This window comes from Pezoporus wallicus, unplaced genomic scaffold (genome assembly GCF_028554395.1).
Source record: "Pezoporus wallicus isolate ANWC-B61680 ecotype Strahan unplaced genomic scaffold, APGP_CSIRO_Pwel_v1 contig_420, whole genome shotgun sequence".
Lineage (NCBI taxonomy): Eukaryota > Metazoa > Chordata > Aves > Psittaciformes > Psittacidae > Pezoporus > Pezoporus wallicus.
The window spans coordinates 1794131-1812829 of NW_026636658.1; the positions used below are offsets into that span (position 1 = coordinate 1794131).

Below are 18699 nucleotides of genomic sequence, written 5' to 3' on the forward strand. Positions count from 1 at the left end.
AACATGGATTTTTTGGGGGGGAAGAGTAAGCCAAAAAAAACACTCTGCAAGATTTTTGAAAATTTGTACCTCAAAAATCATCAGCTCAGAATACAGACAAATTTTAGGATATTCCTTATCTATACTATTGTGTATATCAATGTCCTACTTCAGAGTCCTGTTCCTACTGTGAACTATCTCACTGAGTTCAGTGGGTGACCTAATGTTTATTAGGGTTAAGAACTGGAGCTTTTAAAGGTGGATGTCTTCTTTTTTTTGCATCTACTAGGTACAGCTAACTTTAATGGGATGTTTTTTGTCATTCTTTTGGCAGTGGTGTCGAAGAGGACAGTGTGTCAAATATGGTGATAATGGACCCAAGCCTGTAAATGGCCAGTGGTCTGCCTGGTCTGAGTGGTCAGAGTGTACTCGCACTTGTGGAGGTGGGGTCACATATCAAGAAAGACACTGCAATAATCCAAAGTAAGACATAGATATGAAAAGGTATTATTTTATGCTATTTATGTTAATAGAATTAAAAAATAACAGTCCATTTCAGTAAGGAAATAAGGTGTGAAAATGTTTCTAAGACCTTTCTTTCATGTCTAATATGACCAGCTAGTAGCTCAAAGACAGAAATTTTTCCTGATACTAGAAAGTAGTGGCTGGCTGAAGACTGCTAGAGGTCTAGAACATCTACAGCCCAACTTTCTCAATTTATTTCATGATACTACAGTTTATCAAATACCTGCATAAGCAACAAACCACCACACAGACATATTCACACCTAGTAATTTAAGAGCAAGGGAAAAAGGTTTTAAAAGCTAGTAAGACTTCTGACCTATTATTGAGGATAATAAACCAAAAATGTTTAAATTCAGTATCAGAATGGTTGTAAAAAGAAATCTTCATATGTCTGTCAGGTTCTTTGCATTCTTCTGTGTTTTACAGGCATGAATAGAGTAGCTGAACTAATTGTATCCTAACTAAAGAAGCATTTCTGGTATTTTCACCTAGTGAATGTCCTATCACTGTAAATACTATTATACCTTACAATAATAATTCAAAGTAGACGTTAAGTATTACCTAACCAGCATCTTTCCCAAGTACTCAATTCACTTCAACTTACAAGCAAAAAAGGATTTCACTGTTTTATTTCATATATGAATTCAACAGGCATAGACACATGTATTCTTCATTGCACACAATAAAAACAGCATTTACACTACAGTAATAAACCCCAGAGAAAATATGACACAGTTTATATGAGGCTGTAAAGAAGCCTCACACCTACTATACAGTGCTGCAGTAATAATATCCACGTTTCACATACTATGTTATAGTAAAATGTGAGTTAGTTAAAATAGTCTTTGTTACGCTCACTCAGTCAAGCCAATTTTTGCAGATCTGACCAGAGCATTTTCTCAACTTTGCTGTTGTTTTTTTGATAAGTAAAATTACTTAATATTTTCCTTTATTAAACTGTGTAGCAATAGAATGATAAATCTCAATTACACGTCATACATCACTTTTGTTTTTTCTACTTTAGTCTCTGTTTTGCCTCTGAATTTGTGTGTATGCACATTGTTCTTTGCATTTATTCATAAGCCTTCCCTTACTTTCCCTGTGTGACAGGGAAGTAAGTAGTTGACATGTTTCAGTTTGGTGAACTATTATAACTGATAAGGACTTCCAATGGTCCTCAGACAGAAACTTTTTAATGTGAAGAATGTCTGCTACTATAGCATTATGTATTTAAAGCTTGCATTCAGAGTGAGCTATCTGTTTTAAAGTAAGACTTGGTGCAAGACTTGAGGTAACCAAATAAGGGGTGATGCCAGAACTAGATCATGTTTATACTAAATTTAGTTCTATTATAGTAGTGGTAATTCAGTTAGATCAAAAAGAAGAGACTATAAATCTCTCTCAGAGTTTGAGTGATGAAATGACAGGACTATAAATAAGCCATCCACACAACAGCACACAAATATCTAGGTAGCTGTATTTCCCATCACAGCACTTCTGTATAAATGTGGAATCCTTAGAAAAATGATACTATCCATTCTCAGTGTTATGCCACGTGGAACAATTTATAACCTAGTCACTGTTCATTGTTCACCTCTATAACTACATATAAACAAAGAATAATGATTCCTTTCTTCTTGAACTTCTGAAATATATTTTAGTACATGTATGTATATTATTTGATATGTAATATATTTATTTCACTTTTCCTACTCCAGATTTGTGTAGGAGCTAATGTTTATTTTGTTCAAAAGCTTGATAGATGATTTTGGATAGCAAAATCTTGAGAATGACACAAAAATAAAATGTATTTCTGTAAGTGGTTAGGACAAGGGGTGTGGATCTCTGAAGAACTGACTGGACTCTCAAATGAGGCTTTTAAATAAGTAGTTAATTTTTCAAAGTAACTCTCACTTCTTGTGAACATCAAGGGAGATGTCTAGGATTCCAATGATTTTAAAGGTGAAACATCTTATTAGAAGCTTAAAAGACAGGTGAAGAACATTCATTCAGGCTGCTGCTCATGAAAATCTCATTGTCTGTTTGCATGTGAAATTCTCCTCATGCAAATAATATCCAACCAATTCACTTCCCATTCTCTTGACAGTTTTAAGACTGACCTTGTGATCACACCCAAACAGCTCTGGGCATGGCTCCTGGATTACCACTGTTATGTACGAATCCATGTGAACAAACACTCATGGAGGTCATCTGTAGAACACAGGACTATGCAGATTTGCTAAAATCATTATGTTTCTGTATATCATCCCAGTGTTAGTTTCGTGGATCTGGTTTTCATACATCATAAGATTTTACAATTGAGGTACTTCTCCAAGATAGAAATAGATTACATAACTTAATAGTTTAGCTGTGAAAGAACCTAAAGAGTGCCCGAGAGATTTAAATTCATGCCTAAATCATATCTGTGGGACTGCATCCTACCCACCTCACAATAGTACATTGTTCAGTAAGAGCAGAATGGAGTTTTAGGCATGCATGCAATCAAAAAACTAAATCAAAGTTGTATGAACATAACTTCTGAATCTTTTGTGTATGATATCGGCGATTGCAGACAGTGCAGACATAAACTGATGCAAAGTCATGATGCCATTTAAAAGTGAAGACCGTGAAAGATCTTGTAGACCTTTCAAATTCGTGCAGAATAAAATAGTCTAGCTTCGTAAACTATTGCAGTATGGTCATGATACGCACAAAAATGTTCTCACTAGAACTTAAATGATGACAAATCATCAAAAACAGGAGTCCAGAATTTCACAGTCTGATTCCCTTTGTAAGGCAAATATTACTTGATCATGTTAGTTCCAGCATTTCTCACTCTGTGTTGTATTGCAATGAATATCCATTTTGCTTTCATTGTTCATGGAGTCTATTCTTAAAAGGGTACTGAGGAATTACTTTAAGCTACATGTTGAGTCTTACATAAAGTGGAGTACTCAAATCTTTGTACTTGAACTCTTTTTGCTGGCATTTCTCCCCAAATTTCTTCTTTTTCAATAGCCCTCAGCAAGTCCTCAGCTCTAACAGCATCTATTCATGAATGTTACCTATGCATGCCAGGGCTGGATGGGGGATGAAAACCTCAGGCCCTACCTGTATTAGAAGCACTGTACCACTGCAGAAATATTGGAATACCCTCTGCAAAGTGTTCCGCTGCACTCACAGTTATACTAACAGAGCTTTGGCAGGCAATCAAGCCAGAATCTACTGGTGATATAAACATCACCAATAAAAGCATGATTTTGTTAAATAATAGTATTTTCTCAGAAATTGGGTTTTGTAGATCTACATCTAGTTTCCTGTGAATTACTTAATTCTTACTGACATCTTGCTGGTAAAAATGAAGGTGGGGAAGTTTCCATAATTTTCTGGCCAACAGTTTCAGTAATGGGAGTGTACTGTAATATTAAAATGCTGTAACAGAGCTGGGAAATGGAATGTCTCTTCCAGTGCTCCCTTAGCTTGGTGGAATTTTATACCATCCTCAAATGCAAGACTGGCTAGAAATCATGATCTAGCCATAAATAATTCCATTATATTGCTTGTTTGGTGGCATTTACTTGGAAGGAGGTTGCTTCTTTTCCTTATACTGAAGGAGATTTGTTCTCTGGGGCTAAAAGAGGTCAAAAATCATACATGTGCTGAAGCTGTAAAGAAAGTCTGTAGATAATTGACTAGGGACCCAATGTTTTGGCTGCCTTAACTCAAAGCTCTCACTGATTGCACAAAGTCAACATAAATACTCCCTGCCTTCACTGATACCCTTGCCACCATAGCCACCAGCTAGGACAGAAAATCTGAGCCAATTTTAAGACTTTTGCCATTATACACAGTTTTAAATAGAGCTGCACATGAGTCTTTACCTCTTCCTTTGAAAGATTGTTTTGTAGCCCGCAATTCTGGAAAAGGCAGATACTGTGTACATTCAAAGTTGTTTCAAAACATAAACTGTTTTATGAGGTTTAGACATAAGACATATGGGGAGTAAAACTGATAATAAACCAAACAGGAAAAGCACCTGGATTTTGTCTTCCATGTTGCACCAAGCTGTTTTTATAGTACTTCAGTCAGATGCATGCCAAGAGAAGCTGCATGGGATACATGTTATGGGGAATCATTGTAACATAGTGTTTAGGGATTTAAACAAACAATACATTGGAACTGCATCCTTTATACTATTATTATAAACTATTATTGTTAATATATTATTATTCAATATCTTTTATAATATTCTTATTTTTCCCTTAATGTGTGTGTAAAATGGGCAAACTGCCCACTGAAAGATCACAGTTTATCTTCCAAGTATGTATGTTCCGTAATTGTTACAACTCATTAGGTAAATGTGTGCAAGTGCAGCATTGCAGCATTGTTACATTACTTTCACTTGATGCAAGAAATTGCATAATTTTACAAACAGTTCTTAGAATGTGGTGTTTTGAAGAACTGGCTCAGTACTTACAGATGTATATCTGAACACTGTGAAACTGCAAAAATAACACCAGTGAATTCCCGTGTAGATCCATAAGGAATACAGAAGTGAGAGAATAATTTCCTCAGCAGCTTGTGAGACCTCTCTCAGTCACTTGAAAAAGAGGAAGTTCTTACATTTTACATTGTTTCACAGTAGTGTGTGTGGACCAAATCATTAAAAAACTGATATTCTGGTAACATAAGGTACTAGCAAAGGAATAGCACAGGCTCTATTCATTCTGGCCAAAATTAAGGGAAATGCAGGTAAGGTTTGCTGAAATGAACGTGACATGCTTGAAGTTGTCCATGAATCCTGACATTTCCCTACAGAAGGACAGCTATGCACAGTCCTTGTTTCTTTTGACTGTTTAAAAGCACGTTGTTTCAAAGTGATTTACAAAACATGAGCAACCAAATGTAATTATTCATTCTGTTTATGTTTGATCAGTGTTATGTTATCCTTTATTAACTCTTATTGTAATAGGTAATTCATTGCACATGTTCATTCCTGTGTTACAGCAGGGTATAAATAGCTGCATAACAAGATTGAAACCAGCCAATACAGAATAGCCCTATAAATTTAAATTAGTGAAAAAATGATTCACCTCTAGATGGTTGCATCTTTGCTGAGTTTGCAGTAATTCAAGTTGATAATTCATGGCAACTGCTTTGCTTTGGTTTAGGAACCATGAAAATTAATGGCCCATATAAGAAATACTGATCTCCTAAGACAGTATATCCTCTCATTTGCTCTGTATTCTCATACACATAACGTGCCAATCACACAAAAAGTGGAGTTTGCAAAAGAAGTTTTTTTCTTTCTTATAGGCCACAGTATGGTGGTAAATTCTGCCAAGGTTCCAGTCGTATTTATCAGCTTTGTAATCAGCAGCCGTGTCCTGCAAACAGCTTGGACTTCCGTGCCCAGCAGTGTGCAGAGTACAACAGCAAACCTTTCCGGGGATGGTACTACAAATGGAAGCCATATACTAAAGTAGAAGGTAATTATGTCACAGCTGTGATGGTCAGAGGTAATCTCAGGAAGTGAGCTCTAAGCTTCAATTCATCCATATTCTTTGGGCAAATATCACCCTGATGTAAGCAAACAGAAATTCAGTTGGCTTATTTGAGATGTGTTTGCTTTCTAGCACAGTTGAATCCGGCCTCCTGTGCCATACTGCCTGTATGAACATGCAGAATTTATCTCGGTTGTGAATTTGAATCTTTGTCCTCAGCATGACTCCCTGGCTGTTGCTACCCCTCTCTTTCATTTTATATTATGTATTGGTTAGTGTAAACCCAAACCAAAACAATGTCCATGGATTTTTCAGCCTGGGAAATGCAAGCTCCCACAGTAACATTTTCAGAATCTTCCTTCCTTTGGAATGTTCTCAGATTTCAAAACGTAGCAATAAATCAACCTTTTGACTCTTCTGCTGGTATAGTCCCATGAGAATTGGAAAAACAAACAATGTACTGGCAAAAAGTTTTTTGAAGTCATCTTTTACTAAGACATCCTCATAAAGTTCAGTTCTCAATAACTATTTCTTGTCTTTTTTACAAGCAAAGTTTATTTTTACTTTATACATCCTAATTTTGCAAATATTTTCAATCAGTATTCATTTTTGTCTGATACAACAAATATTTCTGCAGTTTGAAATCACAATTTGGAGCTGCAGTTGCTCCTACTTGATTAAAAGTGGCTGAATTGTGTCACATTGTAGCTGCTTCAGTTAGCATCTGCCTGAATTTGGATTTGATAGCATTAAGTGTATAATTATATATATATAGACACAAACATATATGTAACTTTCATTTATAGCCTGATTATATTTTCTTCAAAAGTCCTTGCAGACATTTTCATGGGTATATAGAAATCTACATCCTAACAGTCAATGTGAACAGAGGAAAGAGGAAATACAGTTTCACAGTGTGTAGCAATAATGGAAGATTTATAATAGGGAGAATAATGCATCTTCTTTAATAGAAATTAAGGTAGCCTATGTTGGTTTTAAAGGTAGGGGCTGCATTTAATAGAAGAAATAGGAGCTTAAAGTCAGGGTCAAAGGGCATAATTTTCAAAAGCAACATGTCCCCAGGTGACTCTGAACTTGAAGAGGCCTGTCCTTACACGCTTAGTGCTGCTTTTCAATGTGTAACTCAAGATCTACATTTACAGTCCTGAAAGCATGATCTGGTTTTCAGAATTGCTACAGATGCCTTGCCTCTGCAGAAAGTACTATTGACAATCCAGCTGCTTATTTAATAATAGAAGGACACTACTCTGAATCCAGTTTTGTGTTCTTCAGAATTTTGTTGCGCTATTTTATTTGTTGCCTGTACTATTTGTATTAAAATTGTGTATTTCAGCAATTATGACAATATTTACAATTGCATGATGAGTTTTGTCTATGTAGAATTAATCAGTTGTGCTGTTTATAAGCATAACATACTGTCTATATATAAGAAGCAATTTGATTGACAGGCAAGTCCACTTTTCTTCTAAACCAGCATAATATAAGCTACTGCATTTGGCTGTATTTCTGCCCATCTTGGGGCCCTAATATGCCACCACACAAAATTAATCCTTGTAGCTTGCCATCTAGGATGCAGGAAGAGACAGTATCAGGGTGCTTTTGACTTTTGTTTAAACTGCGCTGCAGGTCTGCTAATACTTTCTTGTATTGTTCTTTGTTTTTGGTTTTTACCCCTAGAGGAAGATAGATGTAAATTGTACTGCACAGCTGAAGACTTTGACTTTTTCTTTGCAATGTCAAGCAAAGTGAAGGATGGAACTCCATGTTCTCCAAATAAATATGATGTTTGCATTGATGGAATATGTGAAGTAAGATAAAATTAAGTTTCTTACAATCCTAATGTCTTCTTTTTTTATTTTAAGAGGGCAGTTGACTCCTTTATGGAAAATGCAGCTGTTTCTTTAAATTCCCTTGTGTCTGAGTCCTTCACTTGTGCCTTTTGGTTGCAGCAAGTAGGGTGTGATCATGAACTTGGTTCCAAAGCTGTATTGGATGCTTGTGGAGTTTGTAAAGGAGATAATTCAACATGCAAGTTCTTTAAAGGCCAATACTTGATCCAGCACAAAGCTAATGGTAAGGAAAGCTGTTCCACATGATCATCAATTCATTGCTCTGCTGTATCCCCATGTAATAAATATGACTGCTTGCTCATTAGGGCAGTGGCTACAAGTCCAGATGTGAACTGAAAATCACTGGGAGAGTGAGAGGAAAGTTCACATTTCTCCTGTTTCTTGGTAACAAGAAAGCTATGAGCATAAGTCTTGGTTAGTTAATTTACAAGCATTCCTCGTGTTTCTTAAGCCACATTTTCCCTTTACGTGTGAATTTCCTCTTAAAAGAGATGTTAGGATTCAGGCAATTGAACGAAGAGCTGTCAACAGCTCTGACTGGGATGGGACTGTATAAAAATTGATACACAGCATAATGCCAAACATGACAGTATTTCCATGTCCATTTTCAAATGAAGTTGCTGGAAGCTGTCCAGCTGATTCAGTGGATGATCCCATTGCTACGAGATGGACTTTGCTTTAGTGGACTGTCACAGGCTTCCTGTGAAATAATCTTACTGTGCTGCAGTTTCTCAGGCATAAAATACAGATAGTATTTTTTTACCTATGGGAGTATTTTGAAGATCCATTTACTGTTGATCATAAGATATGTCACTACTATGGTAATACAGGGCATTGCTTAAGATGTAGTAATACAAATGTACAATGCTAGAAGAATAACCTAAACTGAATGCTCTGTGAAATTAGCTGTGTGCAGTGTGTGCTCTGCTGATGTGTGATCATCAGCACGGTCTTATCTGGTTGTAGGAGTGAGATTTCTACATGCTCAGAGTTCAGTGGCTCACACCAGGGAGATCCTGTGCTACACAGGGCTTTGTGAAAGCTCTCTGCATCCTCGTGCACCTTACCCAAAAACACTTGTCCATGATGGAAGTAGTGCCTTCCAACTACTGTACGCAACTACAGGGGAAACGTGGTAAAGCAATTGCAGTGAAGCCACCATTAGCCCATTCTGCATTTTTCTAAAGTGAACTTGCTTTTTCTTGTCTTTAATCACCAAGAAAAATTCCAGGAACTGAAATACCTCAGAGTTACTCTGATTACAGGCTGCATGGTGGAGGGTGTGCGTGTAAAATTAGAACTGATTTCTTGTGGAGACAGAATAACTTTGGTGGATCAGAACAATTATCTTCAATCTCTTTTAAACTGCAAAACCTTCAAACTGGCTAAGAAATGATAAGCCATATCTACCTGTATGACAACTGCAAAAATGTCGCTTGCTTCTTTTATTTCAGACTACTATGCTGTGGTCACTGTTCCAGCAGGAGCACGCAGTATACAGCTCCAGGAAATGCAGATCTCCACCAGCTACCTAGCAGTGCGCAACCTTGGTAAAAAGTATTATCTGACAGGAGACTGGACAATTGACTGGCCAGGAAAGTTCTCTTTTGCTGGAACAGTTTTTGATTATCAACGCTCTTTTAACCATCCAGAGAGTCTATATGCAGCAGGACCAACTAATGAGACGCTGGTCTTTGAAGTAAGCTTTCTTCTGTTTATTCTTCCCTTGATGTCTATTACAGAATTAGTAAAGACAGCTTGAGCTCTGCACTGTAGCTCTCGGCAAGATTAAAGAATAGCGTTGAGTCATGACAGTATTCAGACTTAATTGTGTGGTCATGCTAGATGGAAAGGCCTTTCACTAGTCTAGCAAGGTCTGAAGTTTATCAAACTGTCACAAATTCAGTGAAAAGGAAGGTGCATTAACCACACCATATAGCATGATTTCTCTGTTGCTGCATAATGGCTATAGAGATAATAAACACATCCCATAAATGGTATACAATAAAATACAGTGATGTAAAAGTCAAATCTGACATTATGGCAAGGCTTAATGCTAGCAGCTTCTAATAATACTTCTGAAACTGCAGATGCATGTAGCCAGTCTAACATCTGCCTTGGGACACAGTTGGTCGAAGTACCACACATAGGCTCCTGTATAATTTCTGCTGGTTCAGTTTTATTGGTGATAGCATCTGAACTAATGAATTTTATATATGTTTATCTCCCAGTCAAATTTGTATCACCTACTCTGTCTAACAGATGTTCTGTGTTGCAACTATATTTCATAGAAAGTTATTTTGGTACTTATGTGGTTTGTTCCAGGGTTACAATTTTGAAATTGGCCACTAATACTTTTGTTCTAAGAAAAATCCCTTTCTGCATTGAGTTACTTCACTAGATTTTCTCTTAAAATGCATCACAACATCTGAGGGGCTGTTTCTGGTTCAGTTGCTCAAGTTTTTGCTTCCTGTTAGCCACATTAGTTTGCCTGTTTTGTCAGAAAGCTCTAGCAGATCTTTGGCTTTGTAACTGATCCATTGTGTCTGCTTTGATGAATCCTTCCTTGTGAGAAGGAAGGAGCCCTCCCTAGAAGGGATTCAGTTCCTTCTTTCTTACACCTTCCAGCACCATTCTGGTCACTCACTACCAAAGGCAGAGCTTTCTGTGGTGTGCATTTGTGCCCTTCTCTGAGGCAGCAGCCTGCAGTTGTTCACCCCACCACAGAACACCATCCCTCTGCAGGAGGTAGCAGGAGTGGTTAGCTGAGAGCTCCAGGCCCCATCTCCCTTAGGCAGCTTTGTTCTGTTAAACTAAGACAGACAGTTAGGTATAGACTGGGACATGAAATATATTCATCAAGGAGTATTTAAACTTTCACAAGTATTGGGCCAAGTGTTATTTGGAATACTGAAGAGCCTTACTGCTAACCATAGAGACTGAGTCATGCCCTTAAATGTATCTTTAAGAACCACTGAAGTTCATGGACCATGCACACTTGTTGAAGTACATTAGGATGAACACATGTTTTAGAACAGACAGTCTGACATGGACTAAGGGTGTGTATTTTCACAAATTACTATCACAATTTGCAGTGCTTTTTAAAACTTTTTTTTCTGAGAAAAAAGAATTTTCATTTCGGGTATATATGTGCATAGGGATGCTTTAGTCCAAAGAAGAGTTTGGTCTACAAATTACAGACACACTTCCCCATCTACAAAACATCTTTAAAACAGCCTTACACCAAAGAAACAGGCACACTTGTAAATACTGTGAAATGTTAAACTGAACTCTCAGGAATCTTATTTGTCATATTACAAAGTAGATTAAACTATATTATTACAGAGCTGAAGTATGAATAATAAATTTCCTGTAAGATGACTTACTTGGCTGCATATCGTGCACATACTTTGCAGAATAAAGATTAAAGAAAGAAATTTTAATGCCAAATAACACTTCTATTTTCATCCTATCAAATTATGCTAAACAGTTTTATTAAGATTTAACATTTAACTGGAGGCTATTGCTCCTTTGAGAGCTTATTTAAACTTCCCTTGTATTTTTATTGAAATACCTACACCACTGGCATTGGCAACTAGGGATTCTAGTGACTGCAAATGTTACGGTCACGTATTCCCAATTACATGTATCTATGAGCTGCGGTTAAGATTTTTTCTTCCTTTCAATAATTTAAGCAAGATTCAACAAGCTGAGTTCTGGAAAAAATGCAACATTTTCTGTGTTCAGAGATCTGCATTATTTATGATTTACCAGTAACTGTAAGCAGCAAAAATGCCAATGAAAACTGAAGAAATATGCTTTTATGAGAAAATACGCATATTGCTGAAGATCTGTTTGCAGCAGTAATAATGAAACAATTCCTACTTTGCCTATAAATACCAGAAATTGATAGAAAGCTGAAAAAGGGAGTGTTTAAGCATACTGCATTGTAGCTTTGTTTATATTTTCCTGTTGTACATTTTTCAGAACAGTGTACAAAAAGAATGCCAGCATTTTTTTATCTAATTCAGTTGGTTTTCAGTAAAGTAAAGCTTTCCAGGTTCAGCTTCTTCCTGTAATCTTCAGATATTTTTTCATCATTTTTTAATTAGGTTGTTTCCAAAAGAAATTTAATACTTATTTTCTAGATTAGGTTTGGTTTTGTTTGTTTGTTTTTGTTTTTGTTTTCCCAAGAATTTGGAGTGAGCCCTTGTAAAAATGCACACTGCAGGTATTGAGCAACTGAATAAATTACATGCAGAAATACAGAAACTTTTATTATTCAGGTGGGCAGAAAATACAAGATTTTGTAGGTGCACTTATTGCCATTCCACTGTGATTTGAAAGACAGATTAACACTACTTGTGCCTGTTCACTTTTGTAGTCATAGTTTTGCTAGATGTTTGTGTGGTGACTCAAACGGTCCAGGTTTTCCACTGTGCTTTTGAACGCAAATCAGCCTGCACATATCCAGAATGTTCAGGCTCTGCATGTCCTCTGAGCAACACTCACAGGAGAGGATGGGACCGGTGCTCCCTAGGTACGGGTCCAGACAGGTGTGGGAAATCTGTGCTCAAGGCAATCACTTCTTTTGAAATGCAGTCATTCTCCAAACTATTTTCTTGAAAGAGACATCTGAAGCATGTATTAAGAGAGAAGGAGGAAGCCCAAGTCAGAAAAAAAGTCTTAAAATTCCCCACTGTCTTGCATAGCACAAGTTCAGCCTTGCAGTTCCACAAAATGCTTTGTATTTCTGTCTTACTGTACAGAATGTTCCCACACAATTGTTTTTCCATCAGGGTTTTCAATAGTTCAGCTAAGCATGTACCATTTAGTCAGACAAGAGTGATAAAAAGCTCTTCATATTTACCCTGGAATTTCTAAAAAAAAAAAAAAAAAAAAATACACATGTATCTATTTACATATATTCTATGTATGTAATTATGGGACCAAGTCATACCAAAGAAGACAAAAGGCAGTGAATCTGTAATTTAACTAGGTTGTGGGAGGAGTAATATAAATTATAGTGGCCAAATATTTTCTGAGGAGAACACTGTGAGTTAAATGTAGGATTAAATGTGTGGGACTAGTATTTCCTGAGCACAGCTACTGGAAGGCTAAATGTAGGATGAGATTTTAGAATTCTTCTAAGACCATTCTGGATCATTCAAGAATTAATTTCACAAAGGGAGGGAAAGCAAAAATCAGTAAACCAATGCCCTTCAGAATTTGTGTATCTGCATCCTTCTGAAGTAATATCGATACTCTGGTGATTGAGGGTTTGTAGAAACCAGTAAAAGCTGAAATGAAAAATAATCATGGATTTAGAAGGCAGTTCCCAAAATGGTCACATTCAGGTTAGATGAAATAACAGGCAGTGGTCAAAGGGGTAGAAATATGATAGTTAAATGATAGTTTAGGATCAGAAATTAATACCAGGTTTTTAAAATATGGTTTCAGTAGCATAATATCTCATCTTAAATGGAAACACACTGGAATATTTTTTTAATGTAGTTGAATATATTCAGCTCATTTATCTATTGTTTGGTGCTAGGTAACGTAAGGTCAGCACTTTCAATTTAAAGACCTTACCAGTGTTTTTCTGTTAACTGAAGTATTCTGTTTCTGAATAATATTCTGAAAATAATTCTGAAAAATATTTAACTTAATGAGAAACAAACGGTAAATTCATCATTCATTTATCTAGCTTTGCAAATAAGGACTGCCAGTGGGCAGCTCCAACTGCTGAAAGTACTTTGAGGAGAGGCTAGCAAGGCATGATGGACGCTGCCCTCACGGGGCTTTAGCAATACAGAACCCGTATCAGGTCCACTCATGACATCCACTTGTTGAGATATTCAGTCACCTTCCACAACTTACTTGAATTATGAGAAATATTCTGAAAGGGCAAAGGAAACTGAACTGTTATGTGGGCATGACAAATATTGTGTGACCCAGGATTGATAAACTAATGTAAAAACTGAGAGTTTAATAAATACTAAATAATTAGTAAATAATAAAATTCATTTTCTATTCCATCGGCAAGTGGATGAAGAACTGACTGATTTGGGAAGTCAGATATGATTTAAGAAAGCACTGTAAAGTTTTCAGGGTGAGATAGAATTTGAATCGTCACTGAAGTTTACCTCAAACTTGGTGAAATAGAGAAATTGTGAAATCTTTGTGAAAAATATTTATTTGGACAGCAGTAAGTAACAGATGGAGAGGATGCTTGCAAAGAGGCAGACATTCATGGGAAGAGAAGGTGAATGGAGCTCCAAGGCAGGAATATGTCTAATTAAAACCAGTAAATCACTTCCTCTTTATCAATAGGGGAAAGAAGAGAAAGGAGGCCGGGTGGAATGACTTTACTGATGATGTAGCTGCCACTGGGAGAAAGCCAAGTTGCAGTTATAAAGCACTGCATTTATTATTAGCTACTAGATGATAAATTTGTACTGATTTCCCCTAAAGAGAAAGTAAGCGGAAGAGAGCTAAGATGTGCTTATAAGATACAGATGTTGGTTCAATACAGCGGATAAAAGGGTTCTCCTTTAGTGAGGAGAGATTAGCTGGACAGTATCCCTGCAGGTTGTACATTTAACATGCGAACAGTAGAAAAAATGGAGACACAATAACAACAGAAGATAAATTTGAAACAGCTGAAGTAGAAATGAGATCATACAGGACCTTTCAAGGATACTCTATTTTTTTTACTTTTTTCTTTCTCCTTTTAATCACCTTAGTGGACTTTCTTGAAAAACAATCATTTGTCAAAAGCTTTTAGCTCAGACTGTGTTTAAAATGTCTTTAGAAATAATGACGAGATAAAGCCCCTATTGTTTTAAGGTTTGGCTTAAGTAAGCAATGGGTAATTCTTCCTTTACAGGTGCTTTCCAAGCAGGTTTTCTCTCCCTTTTCTTTGACATTCCTGATGTTAGCCATTGTCCAGCATCCCATCCAATAAAAATCCATTAAGACAAGGGTCCTGGTTTAAAGTTTCTTTTAAACAGTTTTCTACCATGCTACATGCTTAATTTATCCTACTGAAACCTGAGCAAATCCATAAAAGTAGAATTAGTCTTGATTAGACAGAGAAATCACAATCTGGTTTAGGATGTTGGATATTGTGATATTTAAGCAGCATGTAGATTCACAGTAAATGACAACTGTAGGTCTCTCAAGAAGAGCTCAGGCAGGCACCAGCCTTCCACACAGACACCTCTCTGCAACTGAAGTCTCACTGCTGACAGCTTAACCCTGTCACACTTGCCTAAAGAACTTACCAAAGACTTACATGGCTGGAGCAACCTGAGAAATGTAGGTGCAATTTGAAGACTCAGATCAAAGCTAGCATGTGTGGATGCTGGGATTCAAAGTTTGGGCTCTATATTGTGTAAACTAATTTCTTTTAATCCAGTGTGCCACAAGTAACTTCACACACCCATCTTACATTAAAAAGCAGCTGAAAACAGTCAATGGTAATAAAACAATGCTGATAGACTCTAAAAGTATGAGCTGCAAAATGAAGTATTTTATTGGAAACTTAGGATAGACATGGGAAAGAAAAGTAATCTCAAAGAAAGGAGCAGATGCACAGCTAGTTTAGGAAATCTGTTGATTTAGCTCTGAAATCAAAATTAGCAGCGAAAGGAAAAGGTTCTTTGCTCAGGAGAGTTCAATTTATCCATTGTTTTAATGTCTTGTGCCCTAAGCGAAAGCCACAGCTCTTTTTCTTCAGGATAGATCTGGCAGATTCCAGCCACGGAGTCTGTGGTTTTTGAGCTCAAGAAGCTGTAAATTTTATAACTCCGCGCCCTGCGGCAGAGCTGCTGAGTGTTGTGTCTGAAGTCAGGTGGTTGGTGTGTTAAAGGTAGACATTAAACAGTTCTGCTGAGGAACTGGAAATGTTTAAGGACGTTGTTTGCCAGCTGTAAATTTGGGAGCAAATGCCAGTTGGCTGGAAAGATGCTGGAATGCATCCAGTTAAGTAGACTAGCATTGGAGGTCTTTCCAAATTTGTAGGTCTGATAACTTGGCTGTATGTGCAGACTGCAGTTATTGGGTTGTTAAGGAAGGGCTTTATAATGAATGTTTGAAAATATGATAGAAAACTTTTTACATGCTCATTACTTTGGCAAAATTGCAACTTTGCAATAGTATTGCATTCCTGGTGAAAGCTTGGTTGGACATTCTACTTTGTATACTATTTTCCGGCTGAATGCCATGGACTTGGGTTTTGCCTCCTACAATATTTTGCCTCTGATACTTTTCCAGAGTTTAATTTTGGCCTTTTGCTACATAGCTGGGATGACCCAGGGGGAAAGTGACCCCACTGTGGTGCAGCTCTTGCTTTGTAAACATTCCTCATGGAGTCTGCTGGGTGGGAAGGGGTTCACATGTGGGCTGCCAGCCAGGAAACATAGTTTACCCCATCTGCCCACTATAACTGTGTCTGCTTTCCACGGCATGAGAAGGGGTGTAGCCCAAGGTCTTGAAATGAGTATGGCCCAGCTTCCTGGTGTGCAGGACCTGCCCCCAGGCACTCGCTCAGCTGGAGGTTGTGAGTTTCTTACATCACTGATGGTTGTTCTCTGAAGTGATAGGAGCACATCTTGTTCTAACTCATTCAAGATCAGTTCCTCTTAATTCCTTTCATTCTTTTGAAGCACCAGAAGAATATTGCTCTATCAGGAGTAAAACTGGCTGCCGCTTTTATCTTCTTATCCTCCCTTTTTCATATTCTGACTTCTGTTTTTCAGGAGGAATTAATTCGGTTTCTTGCCTCTACTACCACCAAATAAAGAGCACTCTCAGAGACAAGTGCTCAGTCTAGTACTTCAAAGTATTCTTATTTAGAAGCTTTACTGGCTTCTTGGCCACTGACACAGCACAGGTTTATGACATTTGTCAGAATCAGAAGAGATGAGGGCTCACCCTTACACAAGGTTATGGACAAAACCTCCTCCTCTTTTGACACACGAGTTACTGAAAGGCTAGATAGAATTTCAGCCTCTGCACTTGAACGAACGCAGAGCATCTACTGAAAGGGGAGAAAGTGTTTCTGGCTGCCCGAGATGCTGAGATCTGAGCTAATACCTGGGATTTGTAGGGCCTTCCAATGGGTAAAAGCAAATTAAAGCATTTTGAGCTCTGGTCTTAAGAACCAGGAAAGAAATTGTTTTAATTGAAGAATAGTTTTCCAGGGCTCAGTTCTTACTAGGGTTAACACAGCTTTTTTTTTTCCTGAAGCACATGTTCTGAAACTTTTAGATATTTGTCTCAATTTGTCCCTCAGAGGAGGAGAGTAGGGTGAACACAAATCATTGCAGCCTGTTACTTCTACAAATCTGATGGCCATGGTCTTGAGGTTCAAGATTCAAAGTTACTGTGGAACAGCTGTTTTAAGAGAGTTGGACTTTCTGCTATCAGCAATTGGACAGCTTTGTAAAAGTAAAAATTTAGATAGAAGAGATATTTTCCTTCATCTGAAGGGACAGTTAAATCTTCTGAAAGATTTACATCAGACGGTCATGAACAGCCAAGGATAAAAAGAAAGGTGCTCATGAATTAAGCTTGGATGGGCGAGCTGAAAACTTTCATGTGAAATACTCTAATTTACTTGTGCTTGGAGAGTTTTCTAATCTGAATCTTCCAATGACAAGGCATTTGCTCTCCAATTCTTTTGGAAGTTTTTTTACTTTTACAGTTCTAATTGTTGTATTCTTAGTTTGGATCATTATTAAGGTTCACTGACTGAAATAAAATCTTTGGCTACTAGGAAAGGAAAATACAGCATCCTTTGTTCTTTCTTCTAGAAAAGTAAACAATACATAGTCCAGATTCTTCATGTGTTCAACATTATTGAAGTGGGAGTCATACAATTTTGGTCTGAATTTTCAATGTCACGAATAATTTCTGTACATTTCCAGAATAATTTAAAATCTTTGACTACATTTCAAAATATTATTATTAATTATAAACTGCATTGATATTTCTTAGCCTTAAACAACATAAATACAAGTTTGTTTATTTTATGAAACCAGTCTGTAGAGAAATCAGTATCCATGCTATGCTTAAACGCTTGGGTAAGACATCATATGAACTTGACTGATATTTATTTGTACTTTGAATGGTAATCGTTAACATAGATTGAAATTGTACTTGAAATGCTGGTGCTTATCAAAAAGTATATTTAGGACCTGAGGTTAAATGCACCTAGTCTTTGTATTATAATGATCAGACCCATACTGGTGAAGAATTAAAACATAATTCAGCTCTGTAACTGCAAACTCTTGTGCTTTTTCTACCAAGTATGAATATAAATGCACTTTTGCTGCCAGAAAGTTTTAAAAATAAATGTTCTTAAATAGAAATTTATCCCCAAATATAGCTCTGTGTCAGATGTTTGTGCATCTTGCATTGATTATAATTCATATTTGAAATGAATACAGTGTATTTCAGAAAGTTGCCTACATGAAAACTGAAATATAATTTAGCAGTAAAACAGTACACCCCCGAGAGGTAGGCTCCCCAAGTTAAATGACAAAGACTGGTATTATAGTCAGTAATCACTGATTCTATAAATTTTCTAACACATTATGCTATAATCATGAATAAATTTTTTCTCCAATCCTTTTTCCATGTAGACACCAAGGGACAGGCCTGGACTAAAGCTTTATCAGCTTCAATCATTAGGAGAAAAATACCAGCTGAGGGTCTTCCAAGCAAAATTTATCATCAGTCTGCATAGAAAATAGTTTTTTAGCCTCAAGAACTGAGACAGCCATCTCTAAGCACCTCTATTCCCAGTCTCCATA

General features: G+C 36.9%; 1 protein-coding gene across 3 annotated transcripts in view; it reads left to right on the forward strand.

Annotated features, from left to right (window-relative positions):
• Window positions 1-18699, forward strand: part of ADAMTS18 (ADAM metallopeptidase with thrombospondin type 1 motif 18) — a 75605-nt gene that overhangs the window by 39765 nt on the left and 17141 nt on the right. For all 3 annotated transcript variants that reach the window (XM_057401174.1, XM_057401173.1, XM_057401175.1), the window contains 5 exons: window positions 314-462; window positions 5821-5993; window positions 7707-7837; window positions 7979-8102; window positions 9334-9578. In XM_057401174.1, the coding sequence (XP_057257157.1) occupies window positions 314-462; window positions 5821-5993; window positions 7707-7837; window positions 7979-8102; window positions 9334-9578 (822 nt within the window). The remainder of the gene's footprint in view (window positions 1-313; window positions 463-5820; window positions 5994-7706; window positions 7838-7978; window positions 8103-9333; window positions 9579-18699) is intronic.